This window comes from Pinus tabuliformis, chromosome 2_1 (genome assembly GCF_031772625.1).
Source record: "Pinus tabuliformis cultivar Carrire ecotype Pingquan chromosome 2_1, CPIR1, whole genome shotgun sequence".
Lineage (NCBI taxonomy): Eukaryota > Viridiplantae > Streptophyta > Pinopsida > Pinales > Pinaceae > Pinus > Pinus tabuliformis.
The window spans coordinates 992,564,219-992,584,603 of record NC_142299.1 but is presented as its reverse complement, the minus strand read 5'-3'; the positions used below and the strand labels follow the sequence as shown (position 1 = coordinate 992,584,603).

At 46.6% G+C, this 20,385-nt stretch overlaps 1 protein-coding gene across 3 annotated transcripts in view; it reads right to left on the bottom strand.

Moving 5' to 3' along the window:
* Positions 1–20,385, bottom strand: part of LOC149203968 (endo-1,3;1,4-beta-D-glucanase-like) — a 450,756-nt gene that overhangs the window by 120,098 nt on the left and 310,273 nt on the right. Inside the window, exon 7 of one of the 3 annotated variants that reach the window (XM_089403636.1) lies at positions 2,836–2,949. The exons of the other annotated variants lie outside the window; for them this stretch is intronic. Coding sequence (XP_089259762.1) covers positions 2,851–2,949 — 99 coding nt within the window. The 3' untranslated portion in view covers positions 2,836–2,850. Of the gene's footprint in view, positions 1–2,835; positions 2,950–20,385 lie in introns of those variants that run through there. 3 annotated transcript variants of the gene reach the window in all.

Here is a 20,385-nt window from a genome sequence, read left to right as displayed (position 1 = left end):
ATTACATGCCATTATGAAGACCGAACCTAGTTACACTTTTCAACAAGAGGGAGGAATATATAGATTATTAGAACAACTAGCCTAGGCATTGGTGCCCAAGAAGAAAGAGAAGAAGGAAATATCAAAAGTTAAGTGCTTCATTTGTCAAAAGTTTGGACATTATGCCTCCCAGTATCTTGAGAAGGAAGGAAAAGCAGCATGCATCAACAAACAATGTTGATGATGATGATGATGAGTATCCACCTCATAAGAAGTCAAAGGAATTCTTCCTTTAGGATCTACTTCTAGTAATGTTTGTGGACAAGGCATATGATAGGTTGAGAGTGTATATTTCCACTATTCATATTGAGACAAATTTTTCGGATTGAACTGTGTGGAGGATGTTTAATCTTGTCCAACGTTTTGGATGGGAACTCCACCCATTGTCAGGGACATGAGGAATTTCTTATGTCCCTGACGATGGGTGGAGTGTCCACCCAAAACGTTGGATAGGATTAAACATCCTCCACACAGTTTCATCTAAAAAAATTTCTCTCAATATGACATGTTTCTGAGACTCTCTTACAAATTTGTCAGAGGAAGTTGACAATTCTCTACAATCAAATCAAGAGATAAGTACTTTATATTTTTCTCCCTTGATTGATATTATTATTTTTATATTTTTAGGTCAGCCTTTTGTCCTTGTATTTTTTTCTTGGTTATAATTTTTTCTTCCATGGCTTCTTGTGTGGAGTTTTGCAGAAAGGAAGAATTGTGGAGACTACCAATGCAATGATTCATGCAATAGATGGCAGCATCAAGAAGTACAAAGCAAAATTCATGGCAAGAGGGTTCTCCCAGAAAGAGGGAGTGGACTATGAAGAGTTCTTTCACCAGTCGCCGGATGGTCAAATTTTTGTATGGCATAAGGGCTCGAGCATAGACTCAATAGGAGTGATTAATGTTAGAGAGGGAGGATTGTACAAATGGTTAGGACATTTGGACCATGCCAAATGACCGGAAGAGCTTCCAATTCCAAGGATGCAAGCAATCAGGCGGAGTGGAAAGAGAATTCTTCCAAGAGGATGTCATGAGTCGAGATCTTTGTTGCAGGAAACGTTGGTCCTAAGGGCATTTATAAGCTGAAACGAAACGGAAACACGGAAACATGTTTGGTACAACCTAGAAACGCGTTTCAGGCTGTACTGCCACATTTCATGTGGGGGAAACGTGGCCTAGTACGGCCTGAAACGCGGTTCCAGGTCGTACAACCACATTTCAGTGATAAAGTGTCCTTCTTTTCAGTTTTTATTTTAGATTTTTCATTTTTATTTTTTTTATTTTCGCTCCATGCCAATTCAAGAGTGATAGAGGGAGTTATTGAAGATTGGAAACAAAAGTTTTTGAGTGGAAAAGCCTAATGTTCAAGTCTATGACCCTAGTGTTGATATGCAGTTCATGGTAATGTTAAATTCTTAAAGTAAAAGTGAAATGACTCAGGATTTTTGAGAGTGCTTTCGCCCTCATTTGCTTTCATATGGAGAAAATAGAATTTTAGATGTCAATCAAAATCTAGCAGACTTATCTATTTTTCAGGATTTCGGGATTGGTGGGATTGCAATGTTTCCATTGGATTTTGTCATTTACTAGGGTATGGAACTTGTATTTAGTCAAGAGCACTAAGGTCGTTCGACTATGCAGGAGGAGACTCCCAATCAAGCACAAGACAAGAAATTAGAAATTTCTCGTGGCTGATTTTGGATATTGCTATTTTCATTATGTGATAATTCATGAGTAAATGTGATGCAAATTTAGAGACCCATAGTTTATGCATTGAAATGGACAATTTAATCATAATGTAATAAATTACAATGTATCATGTATGTTTTATTATTGCACATATTTCTTAAATGTCCTAATATATATATATATATATATATATATATTGCGTTTCCCCGTTTCCAAAATTTAGGGGGGTCATGTTTCGTACCCGTACCCGTTTCGGAAACTCGTACACGTTTCCATGTATCGTACAACTTAGGTTGAGATTGTCAAACTAGATGCTTACAAACGGGAGGTCTCTAGGAGCAGTATGCCTTCTATGAGGGGACCATGCCAAACAACCAGATATGCTTCAGTGACAAAAGGAGCAATAGTGGTAGAGGGGGAAGCTAGGATTGCCACAAAGGGAGAAGCAGTGGTAGAGGGGACAACTAGGATTTCCAAGGGGGATCTACTTCATTGTTAGAGGGAGCACCTAGTAACCAGAAAGCAGTTGTGGTGATGGATCTCGTGAAGGAAGCTAGCTAGTTTATGGATGAGCCAAGGCATGCAACAAAGCATGTGTTGAGATAATTGTGTGGTACAATTAGATATGATTTGAGATATGTCTCTGGTGGTGAAGTGGGGCTGCAGGGATCAGGTCGAGTGTGCAGAGTGTGAAAAATCCAACATTGAAGGAAACCCTACTGCAGCAAATCTGAATCTACTTCACCTACTTGATTTTTAAATTACATTCATCGATTTATTCTTCTAAATACTGAAGCAAATTACTTCTGCAACCTACACTAATTAAATATTTGATCTCATGAAACGGAAAACAGAGCAAAGAACAAGATACATAGGACACACTTATTTTTGGACACAATAGTCCCCGAAAAAACCCAATGCAAGAAAACCGGTGTAGCAGCTCTGAGGGTTTATTATTATGCAGGAGAAATATCTTAATACAAATCTAGGATGCTCATCTAGCCATCCTTTACAGAGAAAATACTAGCGGAAAATCTGAGTAAGTTTTACCTCACTTCACCCGGTAGAATTCCCGCTGATCCGACACAAGACTGGCTAACCATGGCTATTTTTGCACTGGCTCTACATTTGCCCTGCGTCACCTTCTTTGCCCTCTGCGTCAGCTCTCCTGGCTGTTCCGGTAGTTCCTGACAGTTTTGGCTGTTCCGACAGTTCTGGATTCTGCGTGATAGGAAACTTTTCTACGTTAGCTCTCCCGGTTGTTGAAATTTCTAAGTTTGACACGTTAGAAACCCTTCATGCACTTTACTGATTTATTCCTACCTACTTGTTCTATTAATTAACAAGTTATTTACCATGTAAATACTGGAAATAAATACAAGTACATGCTCAACACATTACAGATCATCAACTGAAGGAAATAAAAACAAGCACACAAGTGACACCGTTGTTTTTGGACCAATGTCCCCGGAAAAACCCAATGCGGGAAAACCGATGCAGCTATCTGAGGGTTTTATTATTATGCAGTTTCTGAATACAATTTGGGTGCCAAAACCGGTTCACCCAACAAAGAATAATCTCGGCAGTAGTACCTCTCAGTCGGAGACCAATGTTCTGGCTGAAACCCTGGATAATCACTCTGGCACCTTCACAACTCCAATCTGCCCCATGAAACCCCAGCATCAGCCTCTAGGGACTGCGTTAGCCCTTCTTGGCCCTGCGTCAGCCCAATAACCCTTGCGTCAGCCTCTGGAGGCACTACGTCAACCCTCTGGCCCTCTGTGTCACCCACGTTGGCTCTCGGAGGCACTGCGCAGCTCCTGGCTGCCTCTGCGTGGGCCCTAGCTGGCTTTGCGTGGCCTCTAGCTGGCTCTGCATCCCTCTCTCCTGGCTTCTGCGTTGATCCTCCCGGTACTGTTTCTTTGCCTCTCTGCTTCTGTATTCACTGCCCCTCACTGCTGATCACTGATTCTATCTCTATTAGCAAACCCCGCTCTAGAGAATAGAATGACTGATCACTCTGGTGTATTCTCCAAGTGACCCTCAAGCCTCCTCTTATACTTTTCTCGTTGACAAATCAACGGCCGAGATTAAGTCCCTAATCAACGGCTAAGATTAGATCTGGCTTGATCCATGAATTTTGGACCATTCTAACACAGTTTTATATTAATTCACATTAATATTTTAATTTCCCTAAGTTTAGACTTAGGGACTCCATTAAAATATTAATTATTTTAATATCTCCCAAATTGTTTAGAATCTGCCCAAACCCTTTTTGGGTATTGGAGATCTCATGCACCTTAGCATCTCCACCAATTTTTGTGGCTAGAGCACATCCGATGCTACCCCAAATCAACACGCCTTCTTAGCGAGGACTATGCTCTAGTAATACTCCTCACTGAGTATCACCCTGATCATCCGGCATCGGTCCTTGTGCTGATGCTAGGCTTGCTGCCCAACATCCTCTGCACTGCTGCATCCTGTACTGCAACTCCCTCTGCATCCGTGTTGCTGCCCATGGCCTTGCCACTGCCACTGCTGCATCTACACTGCAACCCCTTTCATCATGCTGCATTGTGCTACCCATAGCACTACCATTGCTAACTGCCACACTACAACCCAGTTACTGAGAAGTAAGTAACTGATCTCCCAACTCTGATATCTCCGTCAGGTTAGAAACACTCCTGATGCTGAAGCTCCCTCTGTCACTGACAAGTGCTCCCTCTCTGACCTTTGCACTGCTGCAACAACTCCATGCATCTCGCACCGTTGCACATCTCTTTGTGCCATCCTGCACTGGTGCAACACTCCCGTGGCTCTCGCACTGTTGCGCCTGCTAGCCTCGCGCTATCCTGGGAATCCTGCATTGTAGCTCCCTCTACCGCTCCATCCGCATCCGTCTCTACTGACATCGCCAGTATTGCTACTCCTCTTCGGGGCTTCCGTAGCAAGGTCTAATCCAAGAGGTTGGGTACCTCGAGGATCCTGCCCCTCATCGCCTGTAGTCCATATGACTACAGCTTGATGTCTCCCCACTTTCTCTCAAGTGGCGCATGAGCACTCATGGCACACAGAACAGAAAGGATCCTGGCCTTCCAAATGACAAAGTTGGATGCCTCATCCAACCTGTCCTGATCCCTCAGCCCATTCATGGCCATCTCTCTGCTCTTCTTGTTGACTCCTCCGAGTCTCTCTACTTCCCGTCTGGAAGTTCTCGGTTCAACTCCTGCTAAGTGTCTCCACTTCCCATCTGGAAGTTCTCAGTTTGACTCCTGCTGAGTCTCTCCACTTCCCGTCTGGAAGTTCTCGATTCGACTCCTGCTGAGTCTCTCTATGTAATATTCTTAATTAGCCATGGCTAATTGGAATATTCGATTTTGTCAATTTTTTCCTTCTATAGTTATTTGTAAATAAAAAGTGAGGAAGGGGGACATAACTCACTTTAGAATAAAAAGTCACTTCCTAGGTAGCACGACGTTGTGACTTAAAGGGGAGCCAAGGGGGCCAAAGGGGGACACAGAAATGGAGCCCACGCAGACACATGGAGAGACTGCGCAGGAGGGAAGAACACGTGGCAAGAGGAGAAGCACACAGGAGGAGGTGAGCCTAGGGATTGTGAGAGGCAGAGGCTATAAAATAGAGAGGAGCCCCCTCATTTTGGATCATTCAGTTATGTGCATTTTGAGCTAGTCGTTTCGACTTCTGAGCACGCTGGCTGTTTAGCTAGTCTACAGCACTGTTTAGTGCATTGAGTGTCTCTGTTCGGAGATCTCACCCTTAGCCCCGGGGGACTTCGAGTGCCTGCTCGGGCAACGTATTTCCTTGGCATTTCAGCAGTAGTTTTATCAACATTCCAGCAACAGTTCTAGCAGCATTTTGGAGGACTGCGCAGCACTGGGAGAGAGACACAGTTCCTTTTGGTTGTAGTGTTGGATTGGGGTTTTGCAAGTGGATTTATGCTGGGTGATTGAGCAGGGGTCCAGCTCTTGTCTCATTGGAGGATTTTGGCAGGGTTTTAGGCAGTGTTTCAGGCAGAGTCTAGAGGGGTTTCCTTTAGTGGCAGCGCAGGGCATTGGGGAACTCTGCAGAACCCCAAGAGGGTGTTTTTCAAGGGTCGGCAATTCCAAGAGAGCTTTCTGCGTTTTTCTGGGTTTCTTGAGTTGAGCCCAAATTCAGAGTTTCAGCTTTTTCCGAGGAGGGGAACAACCCCAAATCATCATTTGTTTCCTAGCAGCAGCAGCAGCACAGTAGCAACGTCCATGCAAAGAGGCCATTCTTGTCATTCTAAGAGTATTTCTTCACTTGCCTTGTGCATGTCGAGGTACCATCTGTCTAATCACCTCTTGTACTCACTTTATTGCACAATATAATAAAATGGCTTAGCATTTCTTGTTGCATTTATTGTGTATCTGTTTATATTTCCGGTTTACATTATTATATGTTATTCCACTGTTATTTTATCACTTATGGGTTATTATATCATTTGCATATATTTGGTTGGAGTTTTTGCTGGGGTTTGAGGAATATTCTGGGTTAGGAATATTACAGTGGTATCAGAGCATAGATCTGGCTTAGCCTGTGGAGCTAGCAATCTATGACACCAGGGGAAAAACCCTACATCTGTTACAGAGGTAGGAAATACGGAGACAGTGGGCGTAGGTTGGAGAATACCTACGGTGAGGGAGACTGTGTTCCGGTGGTGGACGCAGAACAGGAGGAGCCTGTGGTGGACGCAGAGCAAGAGGAGCCTGTGGTGGACGCAGACGGGAAGAGATTTGCGAATATGCTCCTCAAATCAGTGCAGGATCTGTCGAGGTAGATTGAGGTGATGGGGCAGAGATTCACGGCAGTAGAGGCCAGACAGCGTGAGAGCCCATGAGTTTTTCAGATTGGTGAGGGATCAGGTGCATCCCATCACTTGCCAGAGCAACGTGATACTGCGCAGCAGGTGGCCTCACATGCCCCTACACGCTCTACCATGCCCACTTTCTTAGGAGCAGACACGGGGGCCGTAGCCCAGCAAGAGGCAGAGCCCGAACATATGGGCAATTATTTTGCAGAGTACCAGGCCTATGGGCAGGAGTTCAGGGAAGCCCTCTCATTCAGAGATTTTGTTCAGCTCCAGCGGGATAGCAGACCCCGCGACCATCACAGAGGGTACCGGCATTACCATGATGGCGACACCCACCGTGCAGCGAGTAGATTCCACTTGCCTACGTTTGATGGCTCATCAAACAGTTCGGCAAAGTCTTGGGTGGAGAAGCTGGACATTTATTTCCAGCTTAACCAAATGTCGGAGGCAGAGGCCATCAAGGTGGCAACATTGCATTTGGATGGCGAGGCCCAGGATTGGTGGTTTCACAGGATGGTTACACTCGGGCACTCTACAGTGACGACATATGCGGAGTTTACCAGGAGATTGATGGAGCGATTTGATCGGAGGGATCCAGAGCAGCATTTTGTTGAGTTGACGAGGATCAAACAAACAGGGAGCCTAGAGACCTACATTGCATATTTCTTGAGGGTCTCCCTGATGGTGCCAGACCTCTCCATGGCACGGAGGGTCTATATATATGTTGAGGGGTTAGCAGAGCCACTTCGGGGTCTAGTCCGATCCACTAGACCAGCTACGCTCCAGGACGCTATCAACTAACCTCGGGACTTACAGGATGTCTTACCCAGGACCCGGACACCTTATCCCCAAAGACAACCTTTTTAGTCTAAGGGGAAGGATGTGAGGATTCCTCCTCCAAAGGGGAATCCAGGACGAGTACAACTTTATGATGATGCCAGGATGGAGCTGAAGAAGAAGTGGTTGTGCTTCACATGTCAAGAGCCGTGGACACTGGGACATAGATGTGCTGCTGGCAAAGCACATTTTATTGAGGTCTTCTCTGAGAGCAATGGAGAAGAGGATGACGAGGATGATGCGGAGGCAAGAGATAGCCATGCCATACAGGGAGCTTTGCCACCTCCACCGCCAGCAGCAGGTGGTGCATCTTTTGCACCTAACAGAGGGGCCCTTGCAGCATTGCGAGGAGTTCCCAAGTATCTGACGCTATGCGTACGGGAGACAGTACATGGCCAGCGAGTATCAGTTTTGGTGGACAGTGGGGCGACCCACAACTTCATCGATGCCCAGATGGTTGAACGGAGAGGTATATAGACAGAGAGCTTCAATGGGTTTTCAGTCTTGGTCCCAGGAGATCAGACCATGACGTGTGCTCGCTATGTTCCAGAGCTTTCAGTGACAGTGGGCACTTACACATTGACTGACCACTTTTTCGTGGTCGATATTCTGGACACCAACATGATATTGGGTGTTCAGTGGCTTATTACTCTAGGGAAAGTCACAACGAATTGGAAGACCCTAGAGATGGAGTGGGATGATGAGAAGACAGGGAGGCATGAGAACATGCGGGGACAACACACATATCCGCCTCAGACTGTTTCGGCTCATCGGATGGAGGCAGTCTTCCGGATGGGAGACATAGAGTGGGCAGTGGAGCTGCGAGCATCAGAGGCAGGGACTACAGGACAGACGATACATCCAGAGATACAGTCCATCCTTGATCGGTATGCCATAGTGTTTGGGGAGATTCCACCAGGACAGCCACCGGATCGGGGGTTTGAGCACACCATCGAGCTTGAGTAGGGCATACAGGCCGTGATCACCACCCCCTATAGGCACCCCAAGGCCTATTGGGATGAGATTGAGTGGGCTATCTAGGAGTTGCTGGCTCTTGGGCACATTCGACCGAGCACGAGTCCTTTTGCTTCTTCTGTAGTGTTGGTGAAGAAGAAGGATGGTACATTGAGGATGTGCATTGACTATAGGGCCCTGAACAAGAAGACCCTGAAGAACAGGTACCCCATACCCAGGATCGATGAGTTGATGGATGAGGGGCACGTTTCTTCTCAAAGATTGATTTGAGATCTGGGTACCATTAGATTCGCGTGAGGGAGCGGGACATTCCCAAGACCGCCTTCAGGTGTCACTATGGGCACTGAGTTCTTGGTGATGCCTTTTGGGCTAACGAACGCCCCAGCTACATTTCAGTCCTGTATGAATCACATCTTCCGTAGTCACTTGAGGAAGTTTGTGTTGGTATTCTTTGATGACATTCTCATTTACAACAGGACTTGGGAGGAGCATCTCCAGCACATTGAGACGGTATTGTGTATCTTACAGGAGCAGCAGTTCTATGCTAAACTCTCCAAGTGTGAGTTTGGGTTGACGGAGATGTTGTATCTGGGACACATCATAGGGGTGGACGGAGTGAGGGTCCACGAGGAGAAGATCAGGGCCATCAAAGAATGGTTGGAGGCAAGAAATGTGACGGAACTTCGAGGATTCATCGGTATTTGTACTTACTAACGAAAGTTTGTCAAAGGTTTCTCACAGCTTGTTGCATCCCTGACAGATTTGACGAGGAAGGGGGCTTTCAGTTGGTCAGAGACAGTGCAGCGAGCCTTTGACAGGCTCAAGGAGGTTATGAGTAGCTGCCCAATGCTTGCGTTGCTAGATTTTACAAAGCCTTTTGTTTTGGAGTGTGATGCGTTGGGAGAGGGGATCGGCGCAGTGTTTGTGCAGGGAGGTCACCCTATAGCCTTTGAGAGCCGGAAGCTCCTTCCGCACGAGAGGTTGTATTCTATATACGACAAGGAGATGCTGGCCATCATGCATGCATTGGCTAAGTACCGACAGTATCTGGTGGGTAATAGGTTCAGGGTGAGCACTGATCACAACAGCCTCAAGTTCTTTTTGGAGTAGAAGCAGCTACAAGAGAGGCAGCAGAAGTGGATCAGCAAGATTGAAGCATATGACTTTGACATTGAGTATGTCAAGGGTAAGAACAACGTGGTAGTAGATGCCCTTTCACGTAGACCAGCCACGTTGTCTCTTATGAGCTTGGATACAGACTAGAGGGCTCAATTCTTAGTAGAGTACTCCAAGGACAGGTTTGCATGTGAGGCTCTGGATGGGCAGGTGGCAGATGACAGGTACAGGGTGGTCGATGAGATCATCTATTACAAGGACCGGATCTTCTTGACTGAGGGGTCTCAGCTCAAGAAGAAAATACTCCAGGCATCTCATGATTCACCATTGGCAGGACACTAGGGGTTTACCAAAACCTACAAGGCCATTAGGGAGAGGTTCTCATGGAAGGGCCTCAAGGAGGACGTACTCCAGCACATCCGGAAGTGCGATGTTTGCCAGAGAAACAAGGGAGAGATGAGCCATCCCGCGGGATTATTGCAGCCTCTTCCCATTCCGAAGGGGAAATGGGAGAGTATTTCAATGGACTTCATCACAGGGTTGCCCATGGTACAGGGCAAGGATTGTATCTTTGTCGTCGTTGATCGACTGACAAAGTACGCACATTTTTTTGCCATATCCACACACTATACAGCAGCACAAGTGGTCGAGCTGTTCTTCAGAGAGATCTTTAGGCTACATGGTCTTCCTAAGACCATCGTCAGTGATAGGGACAGCCATTTCATGGGCGGGTTTTGGCAGGAGCTTTTCCGGTTGGTGGGGACGGAGTTGACACCGAGTACCAGTTATCACCCACAGACAGATGGACAAACAGAGATAGTTAACAAGTGGCTAGAGGGCTACTTGCATAACTATGTCAGTGGGCAACAATGAGCATGGTTGAGGTGGTTGCATCTGAGGGAGTACTGCTACAATACTTCACATCACATGTCCATTGGTATGTCACCATTTTATGCCTTATATGGGTATCATCCTTTATCTTTTGTTGACGTGATGTTTGGTGATAACAAGGCTCCTAGAGCCAAGATCTGGATCCAAGAGAGTCAGGATATCCTCTGAGCTCTCAAGGATAACATGGCTACAACACAGAACCAGCAGAAGCTGTATGCCGACGGGGGTCGGGTGGAGAGGCAGTTCGAGGTAGGGGACATGGTCTACCTATGATTACAGCCATACAGACAGTCATCACTGAAGCAAAAGGGGGCTGAGAAGCTCAAGCCTCGCTTATATGGGCCATACAGGGTGATACGCAGGATTGGACAGGTTGCATATGAGTTGGAGCTGCCCCAAGGCAGCAAGATTCATAACATTTTTAATGTATCATGCCTAAAGAAGGCATTGGGGCAGCAGGTGACAGTGATAGATGAGCTACCACCCATGGATGACGAGGGGCATTTGGTATTGCAACCAGAGGCTATCATTGATACCAGGGAGAGGCAATTGCGGAGCAGGACGGTCTGGGAATTCTTGGTGAGGTGGAAGAATTTGCCGGATGAGGATGCCACTTGGGAGAGTGAGAAGATCTTGCAGCATCCATCACTTCAGTTGCTTGAGGACAAGCAACATTTTGCCGGGGGAGACTGTAATATTCCTAATTAGCCATGGCTAATTGGAATATTCGATTTTGTCAATTTTTGCCTTCTATAGTTATTTGTAAATAAAAAGTGAGGAAGGGGGACATAACTCACTTTAGAATAAAAAGTCACTTCCTAGGTAGCACAATGTTGTGACTTAAAGGGGAGCCAAGGGGGCCAAAGGGGGACGCAGAAATGGAGCCCACGCAGACACATGGAGAGACTACGCAGGAGGGAAGAACACGTGGCAAGAGGAGAAGCACGCAGGAGGAGGTGAGCCTAGGGATTGTGAGAGGCAGAGGCTATAAAATAGAGAGGAGCCCCCTCATTTTGGATCATTCAGTTATGTGCATTTTGAGCTAGTCGTTTCGACTTCTGAGCACGCTGGCTGTTTAGCTAGTTTGCAACACTGTTTAGTGCATTGAGTGTCTCCATTCGGAGATCTCACCCTTAGCCCCGGGGGACTTCGAGTGCCTGCTCGGGCAACGTATTTCCTTGGCATTTCAGCAGTAGTTTTATCAGCATTCTAGCAGCAGTTCTAGCAACATTTTGGAGGACTGTGCAACACTGGGAGAGAGACGCAGTTCCTTTTGGTTGTATTGCTCGATTGGAGTTTTGCAAGTGGATTTATGCTGGGCGATTGAGCAGGGGTCCAGCTCTTGTCTCATTGGAGGATTTTGGCAAGGTTTCAGGCAGTGTTTCAGGCAGAGTCTAGAGGGGTTTCCTTCAGTGGTAGCGCAGGACATTGGGGAACCGCGCAGAACCCCAAGAGGGTGTTTTTCGGGGGTCGGCCATTCCAGGAGAGCTTTCTGGGTTTTATGGGTTTCTTGAGTTGAGCCCAAATCCAGAGTTTCAGCTTTTTCTTAGGAGGGGAACAGCCCCAAATCATCATTTGTTTCCTAGCAGCAATAGCAACACAGTAGCAGCATCCACGCAGAGAGGCCATTCTTGTCATTCTGAAAGTATTTCTTCACTTGCCTTGTGCAAGTCGAGGTGCCATCTGTCTAATCACCTCTTGTACTCACTTTATTGCTCAGTATAACAAAATGGCTTAGCATTTCTTGTGTATCTGTTTATATTTCCGATTTACATTATTATATGCTGTTCCACTGTTATTTTATCACTTCCTGCCTGGAAGTTCTAGGTTCGACTCCTGCTGAGTCTCTCTACTTCCCGTCTGGAAGTTCTCTTTTGAACTCCCTCTAAGTCTCAATTTCCCACCCGGAAATCCTTCTGCCAACGTCAAGTTTCCCCTCTCTGATCATCTGTGCAACAACAACACTGATCCAGATTCCTTGGCTAGAAATCCACCTTGGCAGCAACTCCCTCTACCTTGGCCTTGCCCTGTTAGGTATTGTTCTAACTACAGTACCCCACCATCTCCACTCTGCAACTTACCCACAACCTCCTAAACCCCAGCAACCTGAAGGTTAGAGCTCCTAGGCTCTGTGCAATCTTGGCACCGGCAAATCAACTTCCTCAGCCAACTGCATCAGCCCTCCTGGCCTCAGCGTGAGCCTGTCTTTGCCTCCCTTAGCCTCTGTGCTGCCTCTTGTTGGCTTGAACTTGATGACACAGGCACTGCGTCACCCCTTCCTTGCTGCTTCTCTGCTAGGAACAACTTCTGTCACTAGGGACAACTGTTTTCTGCTATTACTGCTCGACTCGGCTGATGTCCTCAGTTCTCCTGTGATCTGTAACCACTCTCTGATACCATGTTGGAATTTCTAAGTCTGACACGTTAGAAACCCTTCATGCACTTTACTTTCTAACCCTTCATGCACTTTACTGATTTATTCCTACCTACTTGTTCTGTTAATTAACAAGTTATTTACCATGTAAATATTGGAAATAAATACAAGTACATGCTCAACACATTACAGATCATCAACTGAAGGAAATAGAAACAAGCACACAAGTGACATCGTTGTTTTTTGGACCAATGTCCCCGTAAAAACCCAATGCGGCAAAACTGGTGCAGCTATCTGAGGGTTTTATTATTATGCAGTTTCTGAATACAATATGGGTGCCAAAACTGGCTCACCCAACAAAGAATAATCTCGGCAGTAATACCTCTCAGACGGAGACAGATGTTCCGGTTGAAACCCCGGATAATCACTCTGGCAGCTTCACAACTCCAATCTGCCCCACGAAACCCCAACGTCAGCCTCTAGGGACTGCGTCAGCCCTTCCTGGCCCTGCGTCAGCCTAGTGTCAGCCCAATAACCCTTATGTTAGCCTCTAGAGGCACTGCGTCACCCAGGCTAGCTATCGGAGGCACTGCGCAGCTCCTGGCTGCCTCTGCGTGGGCCCTAGCTAGCTTTGCATGGCCTCTAGCTGGCTCTGCGTCCCTCTCTCCTGGCTTCTGCGCTGATACTCCCAGTACTGTCTCTTTGCCTCTCTGCTTCTGTATTCACTGCCCCTCGCTGCTGATCACTGATTCTATCTCTCTTAGCAAACCTTGCTCTAGAGAATAGAATGACTGATCACTCTGGTGTATTCTCCAAGTGACCCTTAAGCCTCCTCTTATACTTGTCTCGTTGACAAATCAACGGCTGAGATTAAGTCCCTAATCAACGGCTAAGATTAGATCTGGCTTGATCCATGACTTTTGGACCATTCTAACACAGTTTTATATTAATTCACATTAATATTTTAATTTCCCTAAGTTTAGACTTAGGGACTCCATTAAAATATTAATTATTTTAATATCTCCCAAACTGTTTAGAATCTGCCCCAACCCTTTCTGGGTATTGGATATCTCATGTGCCTTAGTCTCTCCACCAATTTTCGTGGCTAGAGCACATCTGATGCTACCCCAAATCAACACCAGCTACTGCGTTGCCTCTGTGTGAGCTCTCTCGACTATTTCGGTAGTTCCCGACAGTTCTGGATTCTGCGTGACAGGCATCTTTTCTGCGTCAGCTCTCCTGGCTACGGCGCTACCTCTCTGCAAGCTCTCCTAGCTACTGCGTTGCCTCTCTGCAAGCTATCCTCGCCTCTCTGTTTTGTATTTTCTGGAAAGTCCTTCTCCCAGATTCTCTCTGACCCTCAGCTGCAAGATCTCCCCAATCAATTTTCCTCCTGAGAACTTCTCACCTTAGAAAATTGATTTCCTCAATCTCTGTGTGTGTGTTTTTCCAAATGAACCCAAGCCTCTATTTTATACTTTTCCTGTTGAGTCCGTTGGAATTTCTAAGTCTAACTGTTAGAAACCCTTCATGTACTTTTCTGATTTATTTCTGCCTACTTGTTCTGATTAATTAACAAGTTATTTACCTTGTAAATACTGAAAATAAATACAAGTACATGCTCAACACATTACAGATCATCAACTGAAGGAAACAAAACAAGCACACAAGTGACACCGTTGTTTTTGGACCAATGTCCCCGGAAAAACCCAATGTGGGAAAACTGGTGCAGCTATCTAAGGGTTTTATTATTATGCAGTTTCTGAATACAATCTGGGTACCAAAACCGGCTCACCCAACAGTGAATAATCTCGGCAATAGTAACTCTCAGTCGGAGATAGATATTCCGACTGAAACCCTAGATAAACACTCCGACAGCTCCCAGCTCCAATCTGCCCCACGAAAACCCCAGCATTTGCTTCTAGGGATTGCGTCAGCCCAATAACCCCTGCGTCAACCTCTGGAGGCACTGCGTCACCCACATTGGCTCTCTGAGGCACTGCGCAACACCTGGCTGCCTCTGCGTCCCTCTCTCTAAGCTTCTGCGCTGATCCTCCTGGTACTATCTCTACCTCTCTGCTACTGTATTCACTATCCCTTAGTTGCAACTTTGATCACTCTTTCGACTTCCTTAGCAAACCCTACCCTAGAAAATCGAAATCTTGATCAACTTGGTGTATTCTCCAAGTGACCCTCAAGCCTCCTCTTATACTTTTCTCGTTGACAATTCAATGGTCGAGATTAAGTCCCTAATCAACGGCTAAGATTAACTCTAGCTTGATCCATGACTTTTGGACCCTTCTAACATAGTTTTATATTAATTCACATTAATATTTTATTTTCCCTAAGTTTAGACTTAGGGACTCCATTAAAAATATTAATTATTTTAATATCTCCCAAACTGTTTAGAATCTGCCCAAACCATTTCTAGGTATTGGAGATCTCATGTGCTTTAGCCTCTCCACCAATTTTCGTGGCTAGAGCACATCCGATGCTACCCCAAATCAACACTCCCTCTTAGCGAGGACTGTGCTCTAGTAATACTCCTCACTGAGCATCACCCTGATCATCCGGCATCGGTCCCTGTGCTGATGCTAGGCCTGCTGCCCAACATCCTCTGCACTGCTACATCATGTACTACTACCCATGGCCCTGCCACTGCCACTGCTGCATCTGTATGACAACTCCCTCTGCATCCGTGCTGCTGCCCATGGCCCTGCCATTGCCACTACTGCATCTGCACTGCAACCCCTCTCATCATGTTGCATCTGCATTGCAACCCCTCTCATCATGTTGCATCGTGTTGCCCATAGCACTGCCACTGCTAACTGCTGCACTGCAACTCAATTACTGAGAAGTAACTGATCTCCCAATTCTGACATCTCCGTCAGGCTAGAAACACTCCCGATGCTGAAGCTCCCTCTGTCACTGACAAGTGCTCCCTCTTTGACCTCTGCGCTACTGCAACAACTCTGTGCATCTCACACTGCTGCCTCACGCTGTCTTGGGACTCCTGCACTGTAGCTCCCTCTATCGCTCCATCCGCATCTGTCTCTACCAACATCCGCCAGTCCTGCTACTCCTCTTCGGGGCTCCCATAGCAAGGTATAATCCAAGAGGTTAGGTACCTCGAGGATCCTGCCCCTCATCGCCTATAGTCTGTCTGACTACAGCTTGATGTCTCCCCACTTCCGCTCAAGTGGCGTGTGAGCACTCATGGCACAGTCATCATCTGTCTCCACTTCCTTCTCTGCCCTTGCTGGCGCAACCTTGGTCTCGGAAGCCTCTCCTTTGCTCTTCTTCCTCGGACACTGGCTCGCATAGTGACCCAGTTCCCCACAGTTGAAGCATTTGACCTTGGAGAGGTCCTTCTTCTTCCGTTTCTCCTGCTTTCCCTCAGATGCTAGGGTAGCATCCTCCTCTTCTTCCTTCTTGATTCTGATCCCCTTGCCGCTGCTTCCCGCCTTGCTTAGCCTTCTGATCTCTTCTTGGCGAAGAGCCGCCCACATTTCCTCCCAATCTAGAAGGGTCGCCCTGCCCAGTATGCTCTGGACAAACACCTCCCAGTCTTCAGAGACTGCGTTCAGGGTTGTTCTCACCATCAATTCTTGATCCGATGTGGCCCCTATGGAAGTCAGCTGATCCCAGATCTCCTTCAATTGACCGAGGAAGATGTCGATCTGTTCTCCCTTCTGCATCTAGTATGACCGTAGCTTTCTCTGCACGGAAGTATGCTGATACAATTTCTTTAGGGCCTCCCACATCTCATTTGCCGTGTCCTTTTCGGCAATATGTGGTACTACATGGTCCTTGACCCCGTCAAGGATGATGCTCTTGGCCCTCGCCATTGCCTCCTCGTACTTGTCGTTCTCAGCTGGGTCAACTGGGATTGCTATCGTCCTCAAGGCGAAGTGCTTGACACGATTCCTGTCTAGAACAGACAAGATTCTGGCCTTCCAAACTACAAAATTTGAGGCTCCGTCCAGTCTGTCCTGGTCTCTTACCCCGTTCACTGCCATCTCGCTGCTCCTCTACTTCCCTCATGAAGTTCTCGGTGTGACTCCCTCTGAGCCTGGATTTCCCTCCTAGAAACCCCTTTGCCAATGTCGAGATGCCCCCACTCCGATCCTTAGTGTAGCTACACCATTGATCAAGATTTCTTGGCTAGAAATCCTTGGCAGCAACTCCCTCCTCCTTGGCCTTGCCCTGTTAGGTATTGTTTTGACTACAATATCCCACCAGCTTCACTCTGCAACTTACCCACAACCTCCTAAGCTCTAGCAAACTGAAGGTTTAGAGCTTCTAGGCTCTGCGCAATCCCGACACCAACAAAATCCGCACCTCCTGGCCACGGACATCAATCCTTCCTGACTGAGAAAGATGACCGGGCACTGCGTAGGTCGAGTCTGCTCCCCTCTGCCACTGCGCTGAACCTCTTCCTGGCTCAAACTTGATGACGCAGGCACTACGTCACCCCTTGCTTGCTGCTTCTCTGCTAGGAAAAACTTCTGTCACTCAGGACATCTGTTTTCTACTGCTGCTTCTCTGCTCAACTAATGTACTTAGTTCTCCTGTGATCTGCAACCACACTCTGATACCATGTTGGAATTTCTAAGTCTAACTGTTAGAAACACTTCATGTACTTTTCTGATTTATTTCTGCCTACTTGTTCTGATTAATTAACAAGTTATTTACCATGTAAATACTGAAAATAAATACAAGTACATGCTCAACACATTACAGATCATCAACTGAAGGAAACAAAACAAGCACACAAGTGACACCGTTGTTTTTGGACCAATGTCCCTGGAAAAACCCAATGCGGGAAAACTGGTGCAGCTATCTGAGGGTTTTATTATTATGCAATTTCTGAATACAATCTGGGTGCCAAAACCGGCTCACCCAACAGAGAATAATCTTGGCAGTAGTACCTCTCAGTCGGAGATAGATATTCCGGTTGAAACCCCTGATAATTCTCCGACAGCTCCCAGCTCCAATCTGCCCCACGAAAACCCCAACATCTACCTCTAGGGACTGCGTCAGCCCTTCCTGGCCCAGTGTCAGCCCAATAACCCCTACATCAACCTCTGGAGGCACTGCGTTAGCCTCTAGAGCCTCTGCGTCACCCACGCTGACTCTCTGAGGCACTGCGCAGCTCCTGGCTGCTTCTGCGTGAGCTCTGGCTGGCTCTGGGTCCCTCTCTTCGAGCTTCTGTGCTGATCCTCCCGGTACTATCTCTGCCTCTCTTCTTCTGTATTCACTACCCTTCAGCTGCAACTCTGATCACTCTTTCGACCTCCTCAGCAAACCCTGCCCCAGAAAAGCAAAATCTTGATCAACTCGGTGTATTCTCCAAGTGACACTCAAGCCTCTAATCAATGGCTAAGATTAAAACATGACTTGATCTGCCTTCTAGATCATTCTCACCCATATTTTGATTAATACTCATTAATATTTTAATTTCCCTAAGTTTAGACTTAGGAACTCCATTAAAAATATTAATTATTTTAATAGATACAATCCGGTGGAATTTCACCAAACGGTTTCTGGGTTCTTTAGAACTCTTGTGCCTTAGCGTCTCCTCCAATTTTCAAGGCTATATCACTTCCGATGTTACCAAAAACTAACACTCCCTCTTAGCGATAAAAGTTCTCTAGCAACAATGTCCACCTGCGTGCTGCTTGGTTTTTGAAGCACCTCCTTTCTCCACTGCTGTTGCCACCAACACTGTGCTACTGTTGCTACTATACTGCTGCCCATGACACTGCCACTGCCGCTGCTGCATTTGTACTACAACTCCCTCTCAACCACTACATCTGCTATGCTGCTATCACCGCCACTGCTAACACTGCATCCGTTCTGCAACTCAGTTGCTTAGAGAAGCAACTGAGAAACATCCAAAATTAGCTGAACTTTACTGGTTCAGCATAATACAATGAATGTTGGAATCTGACTGCTGTTGATTCTGACCCTCTAAATCTTCTGCACTGCTGCTGACTTCTGCACTGTGCCAACTACACTGTTGCCAACCTTGCTCTGCGCTGATCAGTCTCTGGTCCCCAACTACTGCATCAGTCCTCCAAACACTCCACTACATCACTCTGACACCAAGTCCATCTTGCTACTGCTTAAAATTGGGCTCCCGTAGCAAGGAATTGATCCAAGAGGTGGACTCCTCAAGGATCCTGCCCACATGTAGTCTTCCCGACTACAGCTCAATATCACCCCATCTCCCTCCTGGAGATGCGTGGGCACTCATGGCATACTCTTCCTCGTCAATCGTCGCAGCTGCAACCTTAGGATCATGCTTCTCATCCTTATCCTTTTGTTTCAAAAGACATTGGGATGCAAACTGACCCATCTCGCCACATCTGAAACATTTCACCTTCGAAATGTCCTTCTTCCGCTTCTACTTCTGCTGTCCCTTCGATGCTAGAGTTGCGTTCTCCTCCTCTTCCTTCGTCTTTGTGCCACTCCCACTGCTGCCATTGAGGTTGACCTTCACTAGGTCCCTCCTTAACTCCTCCTATTGAAGAGCTGCCCACATCTCCTCCCATGAAGGTAGTCTTTCCCTGCCCAATATACTTTGGATGAAGACTTGCCATTCATCAGAGACTCCACTCAGGGTTATCCTCACCGTCGCGGTTGACTAAGGAGTGGACCCCACTGCAGCAAGCTGGTCTCTAGTGTCTTAAAGACGTTGAAGATAGGAGTTGACTCCTTCTCCCTTATGCATCAAAGTCCACTGCAAGTGTGAGACCACATGATCTCGAACTCCATCGAGAATGAGCCTCTTTGCCTTCCCTTGCTCGGCCTTGTACTTCTTCTTTTGATCGTTGTTAGCAGGAACAGGTACAACACTTTTGACGTAGGCCTCGAGATCATATTCCTCCAGAACAGCTAAGATTTTGGTCTTCCATATGACATAATTGGAGGCACCGTCCAACCTGTCCTGATCTCTGATCCCATGTGATGCCATCTCACCCGACTATGGAACTGACTCCTCTAGTCACTGCTTAGCACTGCTCAACTGCTCAGCAAGTGAGAAATTCGAACTTTCTGACGGAAAGTTCTCTAAGGAGAAAATTCCCCTTCTACATGTCTTTGTTCTTTTCAAGCAGATTTCTGCCCCAGAAGAAATTACACCCTTCAAGCATTGCGTTGAGGCTCTGTGTCACTCCCTCTACCTCTGCAAACTCACGAATTGGAAATCGTACCTCTCTGTCGTCTCACTTAGAGAGAGATTTTCTCATATCTGCTTCCCAGCAAGGAATGCGCAATCCCTTCAAGGGGATTCGAATTGCTGCTAAGTGCAGCTCTCGGCCTCACTGCTCAGCATTAGATCTGCTCTTCCTGTTTCAAAATCCATGCTTTGATACCATGTGAAAATTCCTACACTGAGGAACCCCTAATGCAACAAATTTGAATCTACTTCACCTACTTGATTTTTAAATTACATTCATCAAGTTATTCTTCTGAATACTGAAGCAAATTACTTCTGCAGCCTACACTAATTAATATTTGATCTCCTGAAACGGAAAACAGAGCAAAGAACAAGATACATAGGACACACTTATTTTTGGACACAATAGTCCCCGGAAAAACCCAATGC